Genomic DNA, 27171 nt, shown 5'->3' with positions numbered 1-27171 from the left:
TAAAATTTGTTTTTCTAATTTATATGTTCTTATGAAGTATTTCAAAGGACTTTAAAAGAATTTTTCTTTTTTGTGTGTATGACAAAGATTTGAATAATTTTTCCTTATATAAACATTTAATAAGGCATTCTTAAAACTGATTCTGAGAATTTTTTAGAAGGAAAGGATTTCTAACACATTTTAGTAGTTTTCCATCTTTCTCTTAAGTTAGCATTTGAGATTTATTATTCTTAGATTGAATACTTAGAGTATGAGCTCAGTCATAGATTTAAATCTAAAGTAGATATTTGTTTTGAATTAATATTTGAGTATTTCTAAGCTGTAATATCCTTAAAATAAAGATGATATTGTAAGAAATCATAAATTTGGTTGTGATAGACTGGTGCCCTTGATAGTAATAGAGGGGCTTATAGTTTAATAACTTGCCTCAACAGGAAGAAGGCAATTAACTCACTCTACTTTATACTTATTCTCCTCTCCTATCTTTTTTATGCCTCTTCTCGGGTAGGTGTGGTCACACTTGCCTTATCCAGAGAAGAGGGAAAGCAGAAATCCTCCACCTCGGGGTTTCCATAAGGTTTTCCTGTCAACCACATACATTCCTAAACATTGAAGACTGGGTTTTGACCTTATGGCCATTGTTGGCATTATCAGGATTCTTCTCTCATTTTGAGACATCTGTCCAAAATAGTTAAAATAATCACTCTACTTATAAAGAAACCAGTAGTAAACATGCTGTAAATAGAGTCATTTTACCTACCTGAATTTAAAAGACTGTTTTCTTACTCAGTGATATTATTGTTCTTGCTTAATTGTACTATTTTTAATGTTGATCAATTGTTGAACTTAATGGTAACAGTATGGATTATGTAGGATTTTAAGTGCAGTGATTTTTCGATCTAGAATGTATTTCACAGTAGGAAAATGATTGCTTAGCCTGAGGAAACAATAGTGAAATTAAATTTTTTGAAAAGAAGTAATTTGTTTCTCCTTTGAAAAATATAGTGGTGTGTTGGACAGTTTATCGCTTTGCTTGCAAAATACCTCAAAAATAGAAAACTTGCTGCTTAGCTTTTTATCTGTTCTCTGTATATATGTGCATACATATGCAGTGCACACACAAATGAATTTAGGCCTTATATATCTTAAAAAGGGGAAATTGGACCTAATTTTTTTTTTTTTTTTTGGTCCATTTGTAGGGGTGGCACTGAATCAACAAGACAGGCAACTCAGTTGATCAATGCTCTGATCAAGGATCCAGACAAAGAAATTGATGAACTCATTCCAAAGAATCGTTTGAAAAGCTCCTCAGCAAATTCCAAAATAGGGTCATCAGCACCTACCACCACTGCTGCTAACAGTTCCTTAATGGGAATTAAAATGACGACTGTAGCTCTGTCATCAACATCTCAAACTGCCACAGCACTTACTGTGCCTGCAATTTCTTCTGCATCTACTCACAAAACCATTAAGAATCCAGTGAATAATGTGAGGCCTGGTTTTCCAGTTTCTCTTCCATTAGCATATCCTCCTCCACAGTTTGCACATGCTTTGCTTGCTGCTCAGACTTTCCAGCAGATCCGTCCACCAAGGTTGCCCATGACCCACTTTGGAGGTACTTTTCCACCAGCTCAATCCACTTGGGGTCCTTTTCCTGTCAGGCCTTTGAGCCCTGCCAGAGCTACTAACTCGCCTAAGCCTCACATGGTGCCTCGCCATAGCAATCAGAATAGCAGTGGTTCTCAGGTGAATTCAGCAGGTTCTTTAACTTCAAGTCCAACAACTACAACCAGTTCATCAGCTTCAACGGTGCCTGGTACATCTACAAATGGCAGTCCGAGTTCACCTTCTGTTAGAAGGCAGCTTTTTGTCACAGTTGTGAAGACATCCAATGCCACCACCACAACGGTCACAACCACAGCAAGCAACCACAGCACTGCACCCACAAATGCCACATATCCTATGCCTACTGCCAAAGAACACTACCCAGTATCATCCCCATCTTCCCCGTCACCACCAGCCCAGCCAGGAGGAGTTTCTAGAAACAGCCCTTTGGATTGTGGAACAGCATCTCCAAATAAAGGGGCATCTTCCTCTGAGCCGGAAGCAGGTAGTCCACCAGTAGTAGAAACAACAAACAGTAGACCTCCAAACAGCAGCAGTTCTTCTGGGAGTTCATCAGTTCATTCTACTCAGCAACAGCCTCCGGGATCTGCTTCTCAGGAGCCAAGACCACCTCTTCAGCAGTCTCAGGTTCCTCCCCCGGAAGGCAGAATGACTGTCCCTTCTTTAGCAACCACAAGTTCTGCTCCAGTGGCGGTGCCTTCTACTGCCCCAGTGACTTACCCTATGCCTCAGACACAAATGGGATGCTCCCAGCCTCCTCCTAAAATGGAACCACCTGCTATTAGACCACCCTCTCATGGCACAACTGCCCCTCACAAGAATCCAGCTCCAGTGCAAAATTCATCTGTTGCAGTCCTCAGTGTCAATCACATTAAAAGACCTCACAGTGTTCCCTCCTCTGTCCAGCTACCTTCGACCTTAAGTACACAAAGTGCTTGTCAAAATTCAGTACATCCAGCAAATAAACCTATTGCTCCCAATTTCAGTGCCCCCTTACCATTTGGGCCCTTTAGCACATTGTTTGAAAATAGCCCGACTTCTGCTCATGCCTTCTGGGGAGGATCTGTTGTTTCATCTCAGTCAACACCAGAATCTATGCTATCAGGAAAATCCTCATATTTGCCAAATTCAGATCCCTTACATCAATCTGATACTTCTAAAGCTCCAGGTTTCAGACCACCATTACAGAGACCTGCTCCAAGTCCCTCAGGTAAGGTTGTATTTTCTGACATTCTTCACCTGCTCATTTACACAGATGATGCAAAAACTCTGGTTATTTTCTAGTACTTTTACTCTTACTGGGCCAGATGGACAAACTGTTTTACTAAATCAAATGCTGTTGTGAGTATTGAGTGTATTTAGTATGGCATTATTATTTTTTTTAATATTTTTAGAAACTGCAATGGATTTTACCTTAAATTTACCATAAGTAAATTTCATCAAATACATTTTTCTCTCTCAAAATAAAAAAACAGTCTCTTATATTTTAATTTAATAAGATAATGCCATCAAAAGTTTGCTTTTTCAAATAAAAACTACCACATATTTTTAAAATTTTATTTTACTTCTGCTTTACAGTCAACTCTACCTTCAATCTGCACCTCCCCCCACCTCTGATATCCACAAATCTGATCTTTTTCAGTGAGTTTGTTTGCTTTAAATTCTACATATAAATGAAAATATAAACTTTGTCTTTCTCTGTCTGACTTGTTTTACTTAGTTTGATGCCCTCATGGCACATCCATTTATCAGAAATGGCAGAATTTCCTTCTTTTTTAATATATATATATGGCTGAATAACATCCCACTGTGTGTGTTTATATGCCACACACACACACACAGTGGAATATTCAGCCATATTAAAAAAAACAAGTGTATGTGGGCCACAACTTCTTTTCCATTCATCCATGAATGGATACTTAGGTTTTTTTCCATGTCTTAGCAATTGTAAATAATGCTATTATGTACATGGGAGTGTAGGTATATTTTCAAGTTAATATTTTTGTTTCTTCTGAATATATTTCCAGAAGAGGAATTTCAGGATCATTGTGGTAGTTCCATTTTCAGTTCTTAAGACGATCCTCCATCCTGTTTTCCATAGTGTCTGTAGGCTGATCGTATTTCAAGTCCTTACTTAATGAGCAGATGTAGCTGGTAGCTGCCATATTGCACAGTGCAGATGTTGAACACATCTGTTAACATAAAAAGTTCTATTGGGCAGTGCTGATAGTTAAAGAAGATCTAAAGATCTGGTTTTGAGTGGTTGTTTTTTCTTTTTTAACTTTTTACTTTGAAATATTTTTTATAGACGTGTTCTTCTATAATTACCCCAACTTCCCCTAATGTAAACATCTTACATAAACATGATATATTTATTAAATATATTTATTTATTTAAATTTATTAAAACTAAGAAATTAATATTGGAACACTATAATTAACTAGACTAGAGACTTTATTCATACTCCACAATTTTCCAATAATGTTCTTTTTCTATTTCCATGCTTTACTGATGTCTAAAAATATTATTTATGCCTTTACAGAAAGGTTGCCAACTTGATGTGTGTTATTGAAGAGATGACATTCTGGGACTAATGGGAACTGAGTGTTATGTTTACCTATTAGCACATAAATGTAATGAACATGATCAGTAAATATTTCTTTGCTGGGAATTGATTGAAACATTTTTTGTGAATTTTCAAAAGCAGTTTCTCTTGAATACTAAAACAATAGAATCGATATAATTTATTGTAAAGCTTCATATGCTAATACATGTAATTCTTTTTTTTTTTAATTTTATTGGAATATATTTGATTTACAATGTTGTTTTAGTTTCAAGTGTACAACAAAATGAATTAGTTATATACATACATATGTCTACTCCTTTTAAGATTGTTTCCCCGTATAGGCCATTACAGAGGAGTAGGTAAAGTTCCCTGTGTTGTACAGTAGGTTCTTATTATTTATTTTATATACAGTAGTGTATATATGTCAATCCTAATCTCCCAGTTGGTCCCTTACCCCCTGGTACCCATAAGTTTTGTTTTCTACATATGTACAGAGCTACATCTATAACTTTATTTTTGTTTTGTAGATAAGTTTTTTTTATTTATTCTCTTTTTTTGGATTCCATATACAAACTATATCATATATCTGTCTTTCTCTGTCTGACTTCACTCAGTATGACAATTCTAGGGCCGTCCATGTTACTACAAATGGCATTATTTCATTCTTTTTTATGGCCGAGTAATATTTCATTGTACATATGTACCGCATCTTCTTTATCCATTCCTCTGTTGATGGACATTTGGATTGCTTACATGTCCTTGCTATTGTAAATAGTGCTACAGTGAACATTGAGGTAAATATATCTTTTCAAATTATGGTATATGCCCAGGAGTGGGATTGCTGGGTCACATAGTATGTTAATCGCTCAGTCGTGTCCAACTGTTTGCAACCCCATGGACTGTAGCCTGCCAGGTTCCCCTGTCCATGGCATTTTCCAGGCAAGAATACTAGAGTAGCTTGCCATTTCCTTCTCCAGGAGATCTTCCCGACCTAGGGATTGAACCCAGGTCTCCCACATTGCAGGCAGATTCTTTTACCTCTGAGTCAGAGACCAGGGATCGTATAGTAGCTGTTTTTAGTTTTCTAAGGAACCTCCATACTGTTCTCCATAGTGGCTATATGAATTTATATGCTTACTAATAGTGTAAGAGGGTACCCTTTTCTCCATACTCCCTCCAGCATTTATTGTTTATGGGCTTTTTGATGGTGGCCATTCTGACCAGTATAAGGTGATACCTCGTGTAGTTCTGATTTGTGTTTCTCTAATAATTAGTGATGTTGAGCATCTTTTCATATGCTTTTTCCATCTGTATGTCTGCTTGGAGAAATATCTGTTATTTAATTTTTTAAAGTTGGAATTTAGTGAAAATACTTCACTTTTCAAAAAATGTAACATCTAGGTAATATGTTCAGTTCAATTCAGTTGCTCGGTCATATCCGACTCTGCGACCCCATGACCGCAGGACGCTGGGCCTCCCTGTCCATCACCAACTCCCAGAGTTGAACCAAACTCATGTCCATTGAGTTGGTGATGCCATCCAGCCGTCTCATCCTCTGTCATCCCCTTTTTCTGCCTTCAACCTTTCCCAGCATCGAGGTCTTTTCAGATGAGTCAGCTCTTCACATCAGGTGGCCAAAGTATTGGAGTTTCAGCTTCAACATCAGTCCTTCCAGTGAACACTGAGGACTGATTTCCTTTAGTATGGACTGGTTGGATCTCCTTGCAGTCCAAGGGACTCTCAAGAGTCTTCTCCAACACCACAGTTCAAAAGCATCAAATCTTTGGCACTCAGCTTTCTTTATAACCCAACTCTCACATCCATACATGACCACTGGAAAAACCATAGCCTTGATGAAACAGATCTTTGTTGACAAAGTAATGTCTCTGCTTTTTAATATGCTGTCTATGTTGGTCATAACTTTCCTTCAAAGAAAAGCGTCTTTTAATTTCCTGGCTGCAGTCACCATCTGCAGTGATTTTGGAGCCCCCCAAAATAGTCAGCTACTGTTTCCACTGTTTCCCCATCTGTTTGCCATGAAGTGATAGGACTGGATGCCATGATCCTAGTTTTCTGAATGTTGAGCTTTAAGCCTACTTTTTCACTCTCCTCTTTCACTTTCATCAAGAGGCTCTTTAGTTCTTCTTTCTGCCATAAGGGGGGTATCATCTGCATATCTGAGGTTACTGATACTTCTCCTGCCAATCTTGACTCCAGCTTGGGCTTCATTCAGTCCAGCATTTCTCATGATGTACTCTGCATATAAGTTAAATAAGCAGGGGGACAATATACAGCCTTGATGTACTCCTTTTCCTATTTGGAACCAGTCTGTTGTTCCATATCCAGTTCTAACTGTTGCTTCCTGACCTGCATACAGGTTTCTCAAGAGGCAGGTGAGGTGGTCTGGTATTCCCATCTCTTTCAGAATTCCCCACAGTTTATTGTGATCCACACACTCAAAGGCTTTGGCAAACTCAATAAAGCACAAATAGATGTTTTTCTGGAACTCTCTTGTTTTTTCAATGATCCAGCAGTTGTTGGCAATTTGACCTCTGGTTCCTCTGCATTTTCTAAAATCAGCTTGAATATCTGGAAGTTCATGGTTCACATATTGCTGAGGCCTTGCTTGGAGAATTTTGAGCATTACTTGGGTAGCATGTGAGAAGAGTGCAATTGTGCGGTAGTTTGAGCATTCTTTGGCATTGCCTTTCTTTGGGATTGGAATGAAAACTGACCTTTGCCAGTCCTGTGGCCACTGCTGAGTTTTCCAAATTTGTTGGCATATTGAGTGCAGCACTTTCACAGCATCATCTTTTAGGATGTGAAATAGCTTGACTGGAATTCCATCACCTCCACTAGCTTTGTTCGTAGTGATGCTTCCTAAGGCCCACTTGACTCGTCACATTCCAGGATGTCTGGCTCTAGGTGAGTGATCACACCATCGTGATTATCTGGGTCATGAAGATCTTTTTTGTATAGTTCTCCTGTGTGGCCACCTCTTCTTAGTATCTTCTGCTTCTGTTAGGTCCATACCGTTTCTGTCCTGTCCTGAGCCCATCTTTGCATGAAATGTCCCCTCGGTATCTCTAATTTTCTTGAAGAGATCTCTAGTCTTTCCCATTCTGTTGTTTTCCTCTATTTCCTTGCACTGATCACTGAGGAAGGCTTTTTTTATCTCTCCTTGCTGTTCTTTGGAACCCTGCATTCAAATGGATATATTGTTCCTTTTCTCCTTTGCTTTTCACTTCTTTTCACAGTTATTTGTAAGGCCTCGTCAGATAGCCATTTTCTTTTTTGCATTTCTTTTCCATGGGGATGGTCTTGATCCCTGTCTCCTGTACAATGTAACGAACCTCCGACCATAGTTCATCAGGCACTCTATCAGATCTAGTCCCTTAAATCTATTTCTCACTTCCACTGTGTAATGGTAAGGGATTTGATTTAGGTCATACCTGAATAGTCTAGTGCTTTTCCTTACTTTATTCAATTTAAGTCTGAATTTGGCAATAAGGAGTTCATGATCTGAGCCACAGTCAGCTCCCGGTCTTGTTTTTGCTGACTGTATAGAGCTTCTCCATATTCGGCTGCAAAGAATGTAATCAATCTGATTTCAGTGTTGACCATCTTGTGATGTCCATGTGTAGAATCTTCTCTTGTGTTGTTGGAAGAGGGTGTTTGCTATGACCAGTGCGTTCTCTTGGCAAAACTCTATTAGCCTTTGCCCTGCTTCATCCTGTACTCCAAGGCCAAATCTGCCTGAAAACTTCAGGTTTCTCTTGACTTCCTACTTTTCCATTCCAGTCCCCTATAATGAAAAAGACATCCCTTTTGGGTGTTAATTCTAGAAGGTCTTGTAGGTTTTCATAGAACCGTTCAACTTCAGCTTCTTCAGTGTTACTAGTCGGGGCATAGACTTGAATTACTGTGGTATTGAATGGTTTGCCTTGGAAATGAACAGAGATCATTCTGTCGTTTTTAAGATTGCATCCAAGTACTGCATTTTGGATTCATTTGTTAACACTATGATGGCTACTCCATTTCTTCTAAGGGATTCTTGCCCACAGTCATAGATATAATGGTCATCTGATTTAAATTCACCCATTCCAGTCCATTTTAGTTTGCTGATTCCTAAAATGTCGGCATTCACTCTTGCCATCTCCTGTTTGACCACTTCCAATTTGCCTTGATTCATGGACCTAACATTCCAGGTTCCTATACAGTATTGCTCTTTACAGCATCAGACCTTGCTTCTATCACCAGTCATATCCACAACTGGGTGTTGTTTTTGCTTTGGCTCCATCTCTTCATTCTTTCTGGAGTTATTTTTCCACTAATCTCCAGCAGCATATTGGGCACCTACTGATCTGGAGAGTTCATCTTTCAGTGTCCTATCTTTTGCCTTTTTTCATACTATTCATCAGGGTTTTCAAGGTAGAATACTGAAGTGGCTTGCCATTCCCTTCTCCAGTAGACCACATTTTGTCAGAAATGGGTTAAGAAAGAGTAAAATTTGGAGAAGAAAATGGCAATCCACTCCAATACTCTTGCCTGGGAAATCCCTGGACATAGGAGCCTGGTGAGCTGCAGTCCATGGGGTCGCAAGAGTCAGACACGACTTAGCAACTAAACCACCCACCACCACAAAGTGAATATATGCTTAAAGATAACATGTGAAAGGATATTTGCCATATAGTAGCTAGTTTTTTGGGGGGCAGAGGGGGTGGGAATTAACCAGGAAGACTTGGGATTTTCCATCAACTTCCATTTTATATTTATGTATAATGACCATTATTTTTACTAATAATGTAAAACTATGAGTAATATTACTAAATGTTAAAAACATACTAAAATTAAGATTTAGAGAAAAAGGAAATACTGGTTTTTTTTGAAAAGTATAGGAAAAGGACACAGTCATAGGGAGGTGAAGTTTTAAGGGGTATACAGTGATTAGAGCCAAAATTAGCCATGAAGTTCAACTTGAGAGTCCATCAGAGGGAAGTATTAGATTCAGGTCAAGACAGGCACATTTGCCTTCACAGCTATACCACTATTTCTACACCCTAGAAAGGGAAAATTAATGCAGTAATAGCACCCAATATGTAAAACCATCGTGCCAGATATATCCTTTATGCCTATACATTCTATTTTCTCTCCTTTTGATGCAGCCATCAAGGTTCACACATTGCTTTTGGCTACTATGTCTCTTTGATCTCCTCCAGTCAAAAACATCTCACCACCTTCTTTTGTTCTTATCCATATTGAATCCTTTGAAGAATGTCCTACATTTCAGATTTGCCTGTTTTATCAATCCATGGTTACATTCTGGTTAAACATTTCTAGCAGGAACATCAGATAGGTAATGTTTGAATCTCACACTGCATCATATCAGGAGGCACTCAATAACAGACTGTCTCAATTAGCTATGGAAAGCATGGTCACTTTAGTTAAGGTGCTGATCATCAGATCTCTTTATTACAAGAGTATATCTACAGTCCTTTTTTCTGTAGCTTTTTTATTTCATTTTTTGAAGGTTTTTTTTTTTTTTTTTAAGTAGCACTCTTAAGTTCACAGCAAAATTGAGAGAAAAGTACAACGATTTCCCATACCATCTGCCTCCATACAGGCATAGCTTCTTTTATTACCAACATCCCACACTAGAGTAGTACTTTTGTTACAATTGATGAACGTACGTTCACACATCCTTATCAAAGTCTCTAGTTTACATGAGGGTTCACTCTTGTAATGCTGTACATTCTGTGAATTTGAACAAAAGTCTAGTGATGTGTATTCACCATCATTCTATCATCCAGAGTATTTTCAGTATCTTAAATATCCTCTGTGATTTGCCTACTCATCCCTCCCTCCCCTTAAGTGTTTTTTTTTAATGTTTATTTATTTTTAATTGATTGATGATTGATTTCTATAATTTTTTTTAAAGATAAAATTTGATCCAACTCCTTGCCCACCAAACCTATGTAAATTTTAGTGTTATATTAAATCTCCATGTATTCTATAGTAATAATCTGCCAAAATTAACATTAAATATAAAATATTTTTCATGTTAATTTCCTTTTTATAGCTATCTTTATAAAATAAAGGGGGAGGTAATGAGTCAGTGAACTGGAAGAAGTAAACAAGGAGAAATTTTTTTAATAATCCAAAATATATTTGCATTTATTAGGAACCTCTTGGAATTCTAGGTTTTTCTAGTTTAGTTACATATCTTAAGGGTAACTATTATAAATTATGATTTATCTTCTACGTTGTAGGTATTGTCAATATGGACTCGCCATATGGTTCTGTAACACCTTCCTCTACACATTTGGGAAACTTTGCCTCAAACCTTTCAGGAGGTCAAATGTATGGACCTGGGGCACCCCTTGGAGGAGCACCCACAGCTGCTAACTTTAACAGACAACATTTTTCCCCACTTAGTTTGTTGACTCCATGTTCATCAGCATCAAATGGTGAGTAATACACAGTAATTCTAGAGGAAGAGTTTGCCTTTATGTTCCCTTAAAAAAAAAGTTTTAAAGTTTTTCGAAGTTTGGAATTTTTAAGTTTTAAATCTCTTAATAAGTTAAATACTATACCTGGAGAAGGGAATGGCAGCCCACTCCAGTATTCTTGCCTGGAGAATCCCATGGACAGAGGAACCTGGTGGGCTACAGTCCATGGGGTCACAAAGAGTGAAATGGGACTGAAGTCACTTCAGTTCAGTTCAATTCAGTCGCTCAATTGTGTCCAACTCTTTGCAACACCATGAATCTCTGCACACCAGGCCTCCCTGTCCATCACCAACTCCTGGAGTTCACTCAAACTCATGTCCTTTGAGTCAGTGATGCCATCCAGCCATCTCATCCTCTGTGGTCCCCTTCTCCTCCTGCCCTCAATCCCTCCCAGCATCAGTCTTTTCCAGTGAGTCAACTCTTCGCATGAGGTGGCCAAAGTACCGGAGTTTCAGCTTTAGCATCAGTCCTTCCAATGAACACCCAGGACTGATCCCCTTTAGAGTGGACTATTGGATCTCCTTGCAGTCCAAGGGACTCTCAAGAGTCTTCTCCAACACCACAGTTCAAAAGCATCAATTCTTCGGCACTCAGCTTTCTTCACAGTCCAACTCTCACATCCATACATGACCACTGGAAAAACCATAGCCTTGACTAGATGGACCTTTGTTGGCAAAGTAATGTCTCTTCTTTTCAGTGTGCTATCTAGGTTAGTCATAACTTTCCTTCCAAGGAGTAAGCGTCTTTTAATTTCATGGCTGTAATCACCATCTGCATTGATTTTGGAGCCCCAAAAAAGTCTGACACTGTTTCCACTGCTTCCCCATCTATTTGCCATGAAGTGATGGGACCAGATGCCATGATCTTTGTTTTCTAAATGTTGAGCTTTAAGCCAACTTTTTCACTCTCCTCTTTCACTTTCATCAAGAGGCATTTTAGTTCCTCTTCACTTTCTGCCATAAGGGTGTTGTCATCTGCATATCTGAGGTTATTGAATTTCTCCCAGCAATCTTGGTTCCAGCTTGTGCTTCCTCCAGCCTAGCATTTCTCATGATGTACTCTGCATATAAGTTAAATAAGCAGGGTGACAATATACAGCCTTGATGCACTCCTTTTCCTATTTGGAACCAGTCTGTTGTTCCATGTCTAATTCTAACTGTTGCTTCCTGACCTGCATATGGTTTCTCAAGAGGCAGGTCAGGTGGTCTGGTATTCCCATCTCTTTCAGGATTTTCCACAGTCTATTGTGATCCACACAGTCAAAGGCTTTGGCATAGTCAATAAAGCAGAAATAGATGTTTTTCTGGAACTCTCTTGCTTTTTCCATGATCCAGCGGATGTTGGCAATTTGACCTCTGGTTCCTCTGCCTTTTCTAAAACCCACTTGAACATCTGGAAGTTCATGTCCATGTATTGCTGAAGCCTGGCTTGGAGAATTTTGAGCATTACTTTACTAGAGTGTGAGATGAGTGCAATTGTGCAGTAGTTTAAGCATTCTTTGGCATTGCCTTTCTCAGGGATTGGAATGAAAACTGACCTTTTCCAGTCCTGTGGCCACTGCTGAGTTTTCCAAATTTGCTGGCCTACTAGCACACAATAAACCATAAATAAAAAGAATATGGAAAGCAGTATATATGTACATGTACCTATATATGTGTGTGTGTTGTGTGTGTGTGTGTGTGTGTGTGTGTGTGTGTGTGTATAGGGAAAGATTGAAGGCAAAAGGAGAAGAGTGTGTATTACACGCCAGAAACTAACAAAAAGTTGTAAATCTTATACCTCAATAAATAAATAAATACTATAAAATTGTAATTTATGTTCTTGGCAATCTGAAATTAGGAGAAATTTAAATAGATTCTCCAGGTTTTTAAAGTATTAGAATCAACTTCAGTTCTATCAAATCTAGAATATTGTATTTTCTAAGATGGATCATTTTTTGAGAATCAAAAGTCTTGTTTTGTCACCTGTTGATTTACATTTACTTTTAGATTTGAGAATGTAGTTTCTATGAAGAAGGATTTGTAGCCTTATAGTATAAGGCTACTTTTTTGTCTACTTTAAATCTCATCTGCTACATAAACAGAGAATTCAACTCACATTAAGAGATTTCTGTAATAAGGGTAGTAGGATTTTTTGTATTTGTGGTTATTTATTTATTTAGTGAGGATAAAGACATCAAATTGCTTTCACTTTGAGGAAATTTTAGTAAGAATCCTTTTTTGTTTTTTTTTTTAAGTTTTAACAATTTCTTCTAACAACATTAGAGCTCAGTTAATAGAGACTGGTCAACTGAGTGAAAGAATTAAAAAAATTTCATATTTGAGAGATTTGCATGTCTGCCAGTGAAAGCATGAACATATATAGTGAATGTATATATTGTATAGTTTTTCTTGTGTTTATCAAATAACAAAGACTGTCACATGGAATATTATATATCCTTGTACAGGTGTCCTAAGTTAAAATAAATGGTTTAAGAAAAAAAAAATAAATAAGTGACTATGACAAAAACATGCCAGAAATAATGTAGTAAGTATGCAAATAAGGTACCAAGAAAAAAGAGAAGTTCATAGCGATTCCTATTGAGGATACTTTACCTATCTTTGAAAAAGCTGAAGAAAGTTTCTTAAGAATCATAATTGAGAAAAAGTGAATATAGTATAACACAGCTATTTAGCCTGGTTTATGTAAACTTAAACTATTAATAGAACATTGAAAGTAAATATAACTATAAGGAATAACTGATTATGACATTTTAGTCTTAACTATCTGGCTTATAATAAAAAGTTACAGCCTCAGTTATTTAAAGCTGTATTCAATACAACATAAATTTGTGTACTGGAGGAATATGGTTATTTATTTATTTAGTTCATTATAAGGAAGATCAATGGGGCTTCCCAAGGGGTACTAGTGGTGAAGAACCCACCTGCCAGTGCAAAAAACATAAGACATGCAGGTTGGATCCCTGAGTCAGGAAAATCCCCTGGAGGAGGTGATGGCATCCCACTCCAGTTTTCTTGCCTGTAGAATCCATCGGTCAGAGAAGTCTGGCAGGCTACAATCCATGGGGTCACAAAGAGTCGGACACAACTAAGAACACATACACACAGTTGTCATAAAACATTTTTATAGATCTTTTCTGCTTTTGAACATTGAACCACTTAAGGTAAATGTGTTGTGTTTTCTTTTTAAGGTAAACATGTTGCATTTGTTTATATCTCTAGGGTCCTTTAAGATAGCATAAAGAATACTTGTATATTTCCCCCACGCCCATTCACTACTTGTTAACATATTACCACATTCCTCCCTTTCCCTGCTGTGTATCTGTGTGTGTGTGTGAGAGGAGAGAGAGAAAGAAAGAGTGTGTGTGTGTGTAAAGTATGTGTGTGTAGGGATTGTAGGGCTTTCTTCAGTGTGTGTGTGTTGTGTGTGTGTGTGTAAAATATGTGTGTGTAGGGATTGTAGGGCTTTCTTCAGTTCAGTTCAGTCGCTCAGTCGTGTCTGAATTTTTGCAACCCCATGAATCGCAGCATGCCAGGCCTCCCTGTCCATCACCAATTCCCAGAGTTCACTCAGACTCACGTCCATCGAGTCAGTGATGCCATCCAGCCATCTCATCCTCTGTCGTCCCCTTCTCCTCCTGCCCTCAATCCCTCCCAGCATCAGAGTCTTTTCCAATGAGTCAACTCTCCGCATGAGGTAGCCAAAGTACTGGAGTTTCAGCTTTAGCATCATTCCTTCCAAAGAAAGCCCAGGGCTGATCTCCTTCAGAATGGACTGGTTGGCTCTCCTTGCAGTCCAAGGGACTCTCAAGAGTCTTCTCCAACACCACAGTTCAAAAGCATCAATTCTTCGGTGCTCAGCTTTCTTCACGGTCCAACTCTCACATCCATACATGACCACTGGAAAAACCATAGCCTTGACTAGACGGACCTTTGTTGGCAAAGTAATGTCTCTGCTTTTGAATATGCTATCTAGGTTGGTCATAACTTTTCTTCCAAGGAGTAGATGTCTTTTAATTTCATGGCTGCAGTCACCATCTGCAGGGGTTTCTTACTGTACCATTTTACAGTTAGTTGCAGATACAGACTGATTTCCCCTAAATACTCCAGATTATAATATTTTAGAATCACAAGAACTTTCTCTTTCAAAACTGCAATGCAGTTATCAACTTCTGCAAATTTTACTTTGATACATTATTATTATCTAATATATAGTCCATACTCATATTTCACCAGTTATCCCAATAATGCCTTTATTATCTCCTCTTTTTCAAGATTAAAATCAGTGTCACAGACTGCATGTAATTCCCATATCTTTTTAGTTTCAAATAACCTGGAACTGTTTGCTTAGACTTTATGAATCTTTCAAAGAAAGCTTTTTTTTTTAAGGTTACAGATCAGTTGTTTGGTAAAATGGTTCAATTTGTTTTTCTGATATTTCTTCATTTTTAAGTTTAAGTTATGTATTTTTGACAGGAATATTCCTATTAGTGTTGCAGCCTTCTCACGGTATTACATTAGAAAATATAAAATGTCAGTTTGTGCTGTTAACTTTGATCACTTGGTTTCTACACTATCAAATTATCATTTTTCCCTTTGTAATTTGTAAAGTAATCTGTGGGCACTTACTTTGAAACTGCTTTTATTCCTCATCAGACTTTGAGGCAGAATGTAAGGAAACAGGGAAGAAGGAGAACTTATCTCAGTAGAAATAATAGTTTTGTTTTTGTAATCATATTAATATTCACAAATTTAAAACAGAACCAACCTTGATGAAAGGGAAAACACTCAAATTGAATATAAATAAAAACAAGTAAACCTATCTGCATTTTAAATTACTAACATAAACCTAAATGAAAAAGAAACAATCTAAAAACTTTTGAAGACATTAGTATTTTGTAAACCCAAAAGACAAACAGACTACAGACAAAATCTTCACTTCTACTTAGGACATTTGTATTTTATGTTATGGATGAGTGATTTTAAACCTATGCGGGTTATATTATAGGGCTGAGCAAATGAATAAATAAGAATATTGAAAATGATGTAATCCAGGGCTCTGATTATAGGAAGAGAAGAATGTAGAGTAAGGCAAGGAAGAATGCTATGAAATTGTATTGGAATTAGAGGATCAATATGAATTCATGATTTTAAAATGATGTTATGTTTTGGATTGAATCACATAAAGTTGCCATTTTCCCCCCAGAACTATCTACTGAAAAGGGCCTAGAAGCAATGGATCTTCAGTAGCAGTAAGCACATTCAGCATCCAGATCTGTCTGTTAAATGTTTTAATCCACTAAAAGAAACTAGGGCTTGTTGGGGAAATAGCTGATTTGAGAGCTGGGGCAGGAAGAGTATAAGAGAAGTCTGCAAAAAGTCTTGTAGTGTCAGAAAGTAATTACGTGTTTAGATGGTTGGGCATGTCAGAGGAATGCAGCATATAGCTTGAAGGAGCTCCCACTAGCCAAATTCAGGACAGTTTAACCATCAAAATGAATAATGTCAGCTCACTGGATAAAACAATCCATGGAATATGTAATGGTTATAAATAAAATTTTACAATGCAGACGGGGGACTTACAATGTCATTACAGTATAATGACAACTCATAAATGTAAAAGGAATTACAATTTGAGTCATCATTTTGCAACTCTTAGACTGGTTGATCAGCCAAGATTCTCAGACTTTTCCTTTTATTACTGAACTTTTAACTAGTTTGCATTTCATTACCTACCCAGGTTCAATCCCTGGGTTGAGAAGATCTCCTGGAGAAGGGAATGGCCACCCACTCCAGTATTCTTGCCTGGAGAATTCCATGGACAGAGGAGCCTGGTGGGCTACAGTCCATGGGGTCACAAAGGGTTGGACACAACTGAGCGACTAACAGTACTACTACTACTAATAAAAATCTTAATACTTTTTAATGACCATTTAGTTTGTTTTACCTGACTTCTGATTATTCTTTATGTTATCTGTTCACATAAATGTCATTTCATAGCTTTGTTTATTTATGGTAGTCTTTTAGAATTTTGTTTTTCATATTTATCTATATATTTTTCATAAAAATTGCCATTCTGCATGCTGTTGGAAAACTAACCCAAAAAGCATTACTTATTCTTCACAATGTATTTATCTGGTTTTAGGTATTTAAACAGCTTTTATCAACATTTCTCCGTGCATTCCACTTCTTTTTTTCCCTTCTCCTCTATAGGATGTCAGGACATGATATTAGGACTCGGGCAAATTAAACTAAGATATGGGGGACATGGGTCCCTTACTTCCAAATAAAAAAGTTAAAAAAAGAAAGCAGAGAACCTTCCCAAGGCTGCAAAACAACAGACTGGTGATGCCCAAGATCCTTCTGCATACAGGCTAGGCAGAGATCCCCTGAGCCCGTATCCCACTCAGACTGCTAAGGTCTATCCTGTCAGTGCTCAACCCGTCCGTGCTTTGAGTACTGATCACTGGTGCTCTGTGAGTTTCAGGCTTTGGCAAATCTAGTCAGTGGGTCACTTTGACATTTCAATCTTATAAGGCTCTTTTGTATCCAAAAGCAGTAAAAATAATAATAATGACTTTTTTTTAAGGAAAAAATTAATTTTACATCATGACTCAGTATGCATATACCTGTGTGTGACTGAAATATATCTATAAAACAGTACTTACATCCTTGCAGTATATGTTCATGCTGCTGTTTTTTTTTTCATGCTGCTATTTTCTCTTCTGTTTTCTTTAACCTTGAAAAAAAAGTTTTGTTACTCATAACTAACCACAGTCATCTCATGATCTACTGTAGTTCAGTTAGCACTGAACTGAGGCGTGACAGTGCAGTGCAGTTTTCCTGCAGGAGCACTCTTTCCATTTGTAAGTCACATTGCTCTTCCAATTTGAATTCAGAACTGAAGTGGATTTACTGAAATTTAAGTTTCAGGGTATCTCATTTGCAAGGGGCCCTGCCAAGGTCCTGTACCGAGTTTTGTACTTGTATTTTTTTTTTTTCTAAAACAGATTCCCAAGATTGTATTCCAACAAAACCTATAAAATCTGTTTTTTCTCTATAAGTTAGCATATTTAATAACATGACTCTGAATTAGATTTTTCTTGTTTATTCTAATTAAAGAAATTATAATAATTAGGGATAAGAAGAAAAATTATAATTAGGCTCTTTTCGTAGCAAGGACTGTAGACCTGGGAATCTCAAGGAAAGTGGTGCTTACCTTAAGGCTATGCAGGGTGATCTTTGAAACCATCTAAGATTTGAGACAGCTATTATCTCTCTCTCTCTTTAAAGGATTTATGGTCTCTCACTCATAGTCTGTTTCTTGTCAGTCCTCTTACTACTGACTCTCTTTACATATAGGCTTCTTCATAATCTCATCTTGTAGGTAGCCCTCAAAGATTCAGTTCATAGTTATTTAAACCAGTTTTTCTGTTTTCAAATAAATTGTAGCTATGCACTATGCAGGTAACTGTTTTGACTTTTTAAGCTTCAAGTTCCTCTACAGTTTAGCCTGTATTTAATTTTAAATATGCTTTATATTTAGACTTTAATAAGAAAAGTATGATTGGTTTTGGTTTTCCTTCTTCACTATGGTGGCTTCCCTGGTGACTCAGTTGGTAAAGAATCCTTCTGCAATGCAGGAGATCAAGATTCGATCCCTGGGTGGGGAAAATCCCCTGGAGAAGGAAATGGCAATCCACTCCAGTATTCTTGCTTGGAAAATTCTATGGACAGAGGAGCCTGGTGGACTACAGTCCATGGGGTCACAAAGAGTCAGACACTACTGAGCATCTGGGCATGTATTAAAAAAAGTAAAAGAGCTTGAAATATATCCCAAGTTCTACTCCAAAGAAGGTTGTTGTTGTTGTTTTGGGCTTCCCTTGTGGTTCAGCTGATAAGGAATCTGCCTGCAACGCAGGAGACCTGGGTTCAATCCCTGGGTTGGGAAGATTCCCCTGGAGAAGGGAAAGGCAACCCACTCCAGTATTCTGGCCTGGAGAAATCCATGAACTGTGTGTATAATCCATGGGGTCACAAAGAGTTGGACACGACTGATCGACTTTCACTTTCTTTCACTTTCTTCACTATAGTGTATAAAGAGACTAAATCACTAATGAATATTCCCAAATTCTGTGTATTAAGAACTAGCCTTGTTTTGATAAGTAAAACTTAAATTGGCACTTCTAAGAGTGTGTTCTGTGGCATATCCACAAGGTACAGTGAATCAGTTGGGTTATGAAACATAGCCTTCTGTTGGTATTTTATCAGCATATTAAAGTTCTGTGAAGTCCTGATTTAAAGAAACTTACTTATTTTTTTTTAACATACAACCAAGGGACAAATATTCCCAAGGAAAATAGTTTGAAAATTGCCAATACAATCAGTGATTTTCCCCACCTCCATTTTGTTGTCATTGTTGTTTCTTTTTAATTTAAACATTGTCTTCTCATTGCTCTGGTGTTATATTTTACTTATGGTCAAGGGCAAATTAATTTAAATATTAATTAGTGTGCAGGCATCATTCACATTTCGCATTCTACTATCCCAAAACTAAATAGGAAAATTGTGAGCCAAATTAAAAAATGACTGCAAAGTCACAGAACTTTAACCAGATTTTAATATACATAATTTATTATGTAAGCATTATACTCATATTTCTAAAATTTTGTTTATAAAATTACAGGCTCTATAGAGACAGTGTATATTATTTCCCAATATCTTTTCTCTAGATTCTCCTGCACAGTCAGTATCCTCTGGAGTTCGTGCACCTTCTCCTGCCCCATCATCAGTACCTTTAGGGTCAGAAAAGCCCAGCAACGTCTCTCAGGATAGAAAAGTTCCAGTCCCTATTGGGACGGAACGTTCTGCACGTATCAGGCAAACTGGAACTTCAGCTCCATCTGTTATTGGGAGTAATTTGTCCACATCAGTAGGACACAGTGGCATCTGGTCCTTTGAAGGGATTGCTGGCAATCAAGGTATGGTATGCTATTCTGCTTATTGGAAGTTAAGTTTATATATTTAACCAAAATATTAAAATATTTAAATAATTTTAATATAAAAAGCAGTATTTAATTATCATAAACATTCTTTTAAGAAAATATGTGTTCATATCTCTTCATTTTGACTAATCAATTTATTTAAGAGTTTGAAAATTTTTTTGTTCACCTGTGATCTCTCACTGAGTTAATCATTGCTGAGTATAGTTTAATGCAAGCATATTATTTTCTTCATTTCATCATATTAAGGAAATATTAATATTTCCTTTGGGGCTCTTTAGTTTTATCTTAGCTTTTTTTTTGTTTTGTAACACAAACTGTTTAGGTTACATTATGCAGCTGTTGTTTCACTACCTACAAACATGGAAATATTGTGGTAAAGATATAAAAGTAGGTCATTATTCTGAAGGAATTCACATCCAATGTAGAAAATATTAGACATATATTAAGTTTTTTTTTTGCTGTTTTCTGATTTTAAATATCTCCAATTATTTTTTTCTGCCTCTTCATCTTCCCTCAGACAAAGTAGACTGGTGTAACCCTGGGATGGGAAATCCTATGATTCACAGGCCAATGTCTGATCCAGGAGTGTTTTCACAGCATCAAGCAATGGAGCGAGAGAGTACAGGAATTGTAACTCCTTCTGGTACATTCCATCAGCATGTTCCTGCAGGATACATGGACTTTCCTAAAGTTGGGGTAATGGTGATTTAAAAGCATGTTCATTAGTTCTAAATGATTTTCTGATTATTAGCCTTATTTTACTTCCCATGTATAAGCATTTGTGAAATGGTGCTGGAGCTTTGGCTTGAAATTATAGGTGAAAATCTAGCTAAAATATAAATATTTATAAATCCTGATTTTGTCTGAGTTGTTTAGAGAAATGTTTTTGGACAAAAGATTTTATATACTAGGCTTACACTGTCTTCTGTCTAATGCTGGAAGAAATCATATTGGAAAATAATTTTTAAATCACTTAGATAGCTTACATGTTCCAAAATGAGGTGAAGTTTCAAGTACAATTTTAGGGTATTGATTATACTGGGAAAAATAATAACCAGTGACTTCAATGTGCATAATCCTTGTTTTCTTTTTTAAGGGTATGCCTTTTTCTGTGTATGGGAATGCAATGATTCCTCCAGTAGCACCACTTCCTGATGGTGCTGGAGGACCCATATTTAATGGCCCTCATGCTGCGGACCCCTCTTGGAATTCCCTGATAAAGATGGTTTCAAGCTCCACAGAAAATAATGGCCCTCAAACGGTAAGGCTGATCATTCCATGAACATTTATTTAATGATTATGAGCTTCCAAGGGGCTTCCCTGGTGGCTCAGACAGTAAAGAATCCAGCTGCAACGCGGGAGACCTGGGTTTGATCTCTGAGTTGGGAAGATCCCCTGGAGGAGCGCATGGCAATGCACTCCAGTATTCTGACCTGGAGAACTCCATGGACAGAGGAGCCTGATGAGCTACAGTCCATGGGGTCGCAGAGCGTTGGACACGACTGAGCAACTAAGCATAGCACCTAGCTGCCAAGACAAATGTAATAGAGATAAATCATGGTTGTGAGAGAGTTTGGTGAATATGGGCAGTTGGGGAAATTAAGGGAAATTTATTATAGCTGAAATATAGCAGAGGGATATGGAAAAGGGTACCAAAGGTAGTGGTTTGGGGCCAAAATTAGGAAAGACATAATATATTCCATTGGGTGGTAGGTAAAAAATTTTAAGTTGTAAAGTTTTGTAACTTTATGTATCAAAATTTAGTTGTGCAAAAAGGTCCATCTAGAGGTTATTTACTAAAAGTATTATAAATGTCAAAATAGTATGTGACTGTGAAAATGCTTAGAGATGGTTGTATATTTTAACTTATTGTGGTGTATATTTAATACCTGATTTTCATTCCACAATCATCAACCTGTATGTACTCAGATAACGGTTTTTTAAAAATGATGGTAATTCAGATCCTGTTCGAGGGATAAGAGTAGAGGCAGGAAAACAACAGATAATAGTGGTTTATCACTGCTTTCTTTATTGTTTCCCAGTATGTTGCCAATTAACTGAGAAACTTAGCTGGTTTAGTTCATAAATATTCCTTAGTGTTTAAGAGTTTTATTTTAATCAAGTATATGTTAAATGCATATTTAATAAAACATGTACTTTATATTCATAGGTGTGGACTGGACCCTGGGCACCTCACATGAACAGTGTGCATATGAACCAGCTTGGCTGATGAGGATCAGCTTGTTAGCCTGCAGATTCCTTTTCATTCAGAGGAAATCACAAGTGGCCGAAAAAAAAATTTATGCTCCCAAATCATTCTACTGATGTGCTTGACTGAAGTGTGTAGGCTTTTTGCAGAAGAACTTACTAACTGACCTATTTTCTGTGAACATTTGTGACTGCCCATTCCCCATCATCATCCATTTTACCTTAGTTAGCCTTTTTCTTATCATTTTTCTTTTTTTCTTTTCCCTCTTCGCCTTTGGACATAACTTTCTGTTGAAGCTGTTCTTTGGCTGGTTGGTTTTAGTACTGTAAACTGCTTCTGAGCAAACACGGAAATTTAGCAAAATTATGTAAACTTGATCCTGAAGTTTTAGAATGGCAAATAAATGTACAATTGTTTACATAACAGAAAAGGCTAAGCAGAAAGTAAATTTCAATATGTCAGTATAGAGGCTCTACTTTACGTAGACTTAAATTAATGTGAGATATGTACCTTCATATTCAGAAATCTGGATGTTTCCTTCATACATTAAACTATTAATAAGTATAACTTTTCTGCTTGTGTAATTTAAGTATAAAGTAAAACAATGGGCATTATCAGTGAATGTTTCCCGACGCTGGCTTTTAAAATACCCGTGCTGCTCTCCTTTTGAGTTTGTTTGCAGCAAGGCACATATAGAGTAAGAAATTTTAACACTTTTTCATGTCTTTTTATTACCTTGTCACACTTTTAAAAACTAATACACACTTCTCTCTTCACTCTTTTGTTTCTCTCCTCACCCTTGCCACTAATACCAGTAAAATTTTCTTTCTGATCGTGAAATAATTCTATAAAGATTTTTACTCTAATGGCTGCTACAGAGAGATGGAGAATCTGCGTCATCACCTGTGGTTTCTTCTAATCATAAAACATTCAGTCTTTCTGAGAATTTAAAAAGCCACCACTGGTTCCCAGTCAGCATATACAAGCTCTTAATATACTGTTTATTATTAAACAATTCAATGTACTATTTTATATTGGATAATATTGATTCTTAACATTGGGTTTGGAGTCATCAGGAGTCAACATAAAAATTCCAGTTTTCAATAATTTAAAGTTTTTTTTTTCCCATATTTTAAAGCCTTCTTAATTTCTACACTTGTTTGTATATTATCAGTGAAAGGGATCAACAGCTAACTTGGGGCAAGTAATAAATTTGGCATTTGTCATTAAGACAACTTATGGTAGACATGAATACACAGGTTACAAAATAAAGCATCCTGTTTAACCTGTTTATGTAAGACACAGGGCCACACTAAACTACTCAGTGGGATTTATCTATTCATTTCACTTGAAAAAATAAACAGTAACATATTCCAAGAAGAATATGTGTCCTACCCTGTCTCATGTGATACAATAAATTATATGGTTGAAATAGAAAGTAAGCATAAAAGTGAAGTAATGTCTTTAAAAAATAATAGACATAATTCCTCATTGGTGAAACAAACATTAACTAAAATTCAGATAGATCACCCAGTTTAACAATATTAATATGGTTCCTTGACTGTTCAAGAAAATGAAATGATTTCTTTTACTCTGGTTACCTAAGTAAAGAGTAAAAAGATTTATCAAACATATCCAGAAATTTATAAACACATTTGTATCTTTTAATTAGGAGGTGGTCTTAAAATACATAAATTTGTTTTTCTCCCTGTCTGTGATTGATACAACCATATTTAAAGGAAAAGCTAAATGATATCCTACAAATAAATGTAGCTATGACATAAAATTATTGCACTTTACTAAGAAAGGGGTATAATGCTATTTAACAGAGTATTTTATGTATGACTTTTGCCACTATCCTATAACTTTTTGCTTAGTTTCTTTTCTGTGTTTACTAGGGTTATTTTCTAATTAAAATAATCCTGCTAGATAACAGATACCACCCAGTATTTATCACAACACATGACCTTGTGTTGACTCACAACAGTGGGTTTCTTAAGATAGGGTGTCTTGCTAAAAAACAGAGAGAAAAACTATTTTTTTTTTTTTTTTTACTTCAAAGCTATGGGACAGGGGACTATTGATTGGAATGCTCCTAATTTAGTTTTTGGGGTCAGGCTTGTTAAATATAATACCATGGTTTTAGAAGTCTGTACTGGGAACATTTTTCAGATACATTTTTTATATTTCAGATGTAATGCAGTGCACTTTTATTTGAATAATAAAAAAATCATCTTTTGAGACCATGCAGGTCTTTTTTTTCCCCCCTTTTTGGAAAGTATGTGGTATGTATAATTGCAGACTACATAAGGTTATTTCTTTTCTCTCACCCTTTTAAGAAGCAGCTTAACTCTTAGATGTAACAGTTAGGTTAGTTCACACTTTAAATCCCAAAAGAATTAATATCCCAATTATTGTGTAATCTGTTTATACCAATCATTCCATTTTAGAAATGATTTTGTGTACTGGTGCCAAGAGAATTCCCATGGTATGCCTTTTCAACATATATTTCAGCATATACCAGTATATTCCAAAAACGTGATTTTACTATTTATGTGAAAGGTATTTTTCCCTTCTGTTTCCTCTTACTACAAAGCTAAATCAATCTATTAGTAATTGAAAATTACTTTTTTGGGGGTAATAACTATACTTATCTTACAGTCATTTTTCTTCTCAGGAAAAAGGAGGTAAATAGTTTACTAATAGTTCCTGTCTTGTTTATCATGAAAATATTATTCTATTTTTCTATTGATTAAAATGACCTAATTATACATTTCATAAATATTTTTGCACACTTTATTTTTAAAAACAATACAAAGTGTTAGATTAAAGAGATAAATCTGGCATGACATTTAAAGAATGCTAGAACTTTCAAATAAAGTTTTAACTCAGGATTATTTCAGAATGATTCAAAATATCAAAGAAAACCATTTCACTGTTTTCCATTACTAACATGGAGATTGAGTATACCAATACTCTGTATTTTTACTTTAGATAAATGTATCTATTCAGATGTCTTTTAATATTAATGTTTGGGATATTTATAATTTGTAAATTCTAGATGCTCCTGAATCTTTTTGGAAATATATCCCAGATTAAGCAAGTCACAACACTCAGTTAACTGGCGGTATTGTGAATTAACTGCTGTTAATTCCAAATGATTGGGATTTAGGATGAGAGCATCATTAATGCTCTAATATTTAATCTACAGTGGTATACACCTTGATTGCAAAAACACCATCACTTATATTTTGGATAAGTGAATACAGAGAAAAATGTGTTACTGTGGCTTTGACATAAATAAGAATTTCTTTATGTGACAGTAAAAATATAGAACTAATATATGGGTCATAAGAGGTTTTATATTAGACGTCTACCTTGAAATCAGTTCCCACTTTTGAAAGTAAAAGCCAATATCGTATACTTAGTACTTAAAAGTCAATGATAATTCAAGAGAATTTTTTTTTAATGAGAAAAAAAGCTAATGCTACATTAGGTAACTGGTTTTAAAAGCAGTGCATTAATAGGAAAAAGAAATGTGATTCCAAGGGATCACTTTAAGTTGCTCATGAAAATATCCTTTAAAGTTTCTTTTGTTAAACACTTGAGAAGGTGTATTTGGGAAGAGAAAAATTTAAATGACTGTACATTAGACAGTCTATATATATATATATGTAATAGCCTATATTCACATTTTGACCTCCATTCCTGTGTTCAGCTCAGTGATGAATAAGAATTTCAGAAACTTCTGACAGTAAATATATAGTCTTTGTTTTTCAGGAGCTTTAAATAAAATTAAGAAAAAAGTTAGCTATGTGATGTAGTATGAATAAAAAGACAGGAATAAGCTAATAAGTAGTTGAACTTGTTAGAAATGTTAAAAATGTTTTTTAAATGAACTTTTTAAACATAATATATCCATTTGCAAAGTATTAGGGTTGGCATGATTTCAGCTGGTTTGCCCAATATTTGTATAGTCACTCTGTAGTATACTTTTCCACTCAAAATACTCAAGAGTATCACAATGTTTGTTACCAGTACATACATATACACTTTGTATTTGCATTGGGCTTTATAATTGACAAATACTTCTCCCTACATTCTATACCAAGTAGATAGCCAGTCCTGATCATCTCCATTAACCAAATTGTAATCTGTATGTTTTAAGTATATGAAATTAGGTTAAATATTCATAAATTGTATTTAGATCACAATATTCAAACTTAAAGTAGTGGAACATTTTTAAATGAGACTATAATCTGTGACCCCAAAATGTAGCACAAAAGGTGAACCTACACTCATTGAAGAAGTTCCAGCCCCGACTCCTGAATACAAATCCACAGAACGAAGTCTTAGGAATTTGATGAATAGCTTAAAAATTCTTGATTTAAATTATCTGAATAGTGAATGCATAAACGTGGAGTTTTTATTTTAGGATCTTTTTCCTTTCATCAACTCCTTTTCTCCTACATATCAAAAGGTCACAGTCCTTAGGTTTAAATGACACTGTGGAAAGTCCAGCTCCTAATGTTATCAGGTCTCTGCAACGAGAGGAGTGCAGCAGCATAGAAGTTGTTCCTTTGCTCCCTCAACCTTCAGGCCAAGATAATTCCATGTAAAATTATTTTCCACTTTAAACCAGTACTCGGTACCAATAGGTTGCTTGTTTTAACTTGACAAATGGATAGAGAGACAGTGATACAGGCTTTTACTTTTGGAAAAGAAATTCTATAACATGTTGGGATGTGTGTGTTAACATATAAAATTTCATGAATGGATTTAATCATGCAATTTGAAGGAAGATCACTTCCTGAACCCAGAGAAAACATCTGGTAACCCCTGGGCAGGTGCACAGTGAAGCAAGAACAGTAGCTCCAGTTTGACATTACCCCAATATTGGGCGGCACCTTCGTTTTAATCAATGATTTTGTTCCTCAACACAATTTGGCCTCTAGGTCTAGGGATGATCATTATGTTAAGAAACTCCATGTCATCCCATTGTGTTCCCAGGAACACAAAGCTAAAAACTAGTCCATGTACATTTAGCCTGCTCCTTCTAAACAGAAGACAGCTGATGTTGCTGTTCAGCCTCCTGAAAGTTTATACACGATGTTAAGCCCCAATAAAGAAGTCACCGTGCTGCCAGTGATAACTCCCCTTAACTCAGGAGATGGTTCTTGACTCTTAATAAACTTTACTGCTCTTTATAATGAAAGATGAAACACTAAAACTGGTTCTGAAAATGCTTATTAGGATA

The 27171-nt window shown here is 36.2% G+C and overlaps 1 protein-coding gene and 1 long non-coding RNA gene across 13 annotated transcripts in view; one reads left to right on the top strand and one right to left on the bottom strand.

Moving 5' to 3' along the window:
• The window catches only part of ANKRD17 (ankyrin repeat domain 17), a 165713-nt gene extending 143232 nt beyond the window's left edge, over positions 1-22481 (top strand). For 11 of the 12 annotated variants that reach the window (XM_055588777.1, XM_055588778.1, XM_055588776.1 and 8 more), the window contains 6 exons: positions 1200-2836; positions 10462-10659; positions 19433-19681; positions 20223-20401; positions 20802-20966; positions 21876-22481. In XM_055588777.1, the coding sequence (XP_055444752.1) occupies positions 1200-2836; positions 10462-10659; positions 19433-19681; positions 20223-20401; positions 20802-20966; positions 21876-21935 (2488 nt within the window). In that variant the 3' untranslated portion in view covers positions 21936-22481. The remainder of the gene's footprint in view (positions 1-1199; positions 2837-10461; positions 10660-19432; positions 19682-20222; positions 20402-20801; positions 20967-21875) is intronic. The other variant, XM_055588779.1, reaches the window with a different exon arrangement.
• LOC129657969 (uncharacterized) lies at positions 509-18041 on the bottom strand. Its single transcript, XR_008717191.1, has 3 exons — positions 17920-18041; positions 17369-17439; positions 509-678 (listed from the first exon to the last, which is right to left on the bottom strand). It is a non-coding gene; the product is annotated as an uncharacterized LOC129657969 (long non-coding RNA).
• Positions 22482-27171: the final 4690 nt, after the last annotated feature.

Source organism: Bubalus kerabau, chromosome 7 (assembly GCF_029407905.1).
Source record: "Bubalus kerabau isolate K-KA32 ecotype Philippines breed swamp buffalo chromosome 7, PCC_UOA_SB_1v2, whole genome shotgun sequence".
Classification (NCBI taxonomy): Eukaryota; Metazoa; Chordata; class Mammalia; order Artiodactyla; family Bovidae; genus Bubalus; species Bubalus kerabau.
The sequence above is the reverse complement of the archived record's forward strand: the minus strand, read 5'-3'. Positions and strand labels throughout refer to the sequence as shown.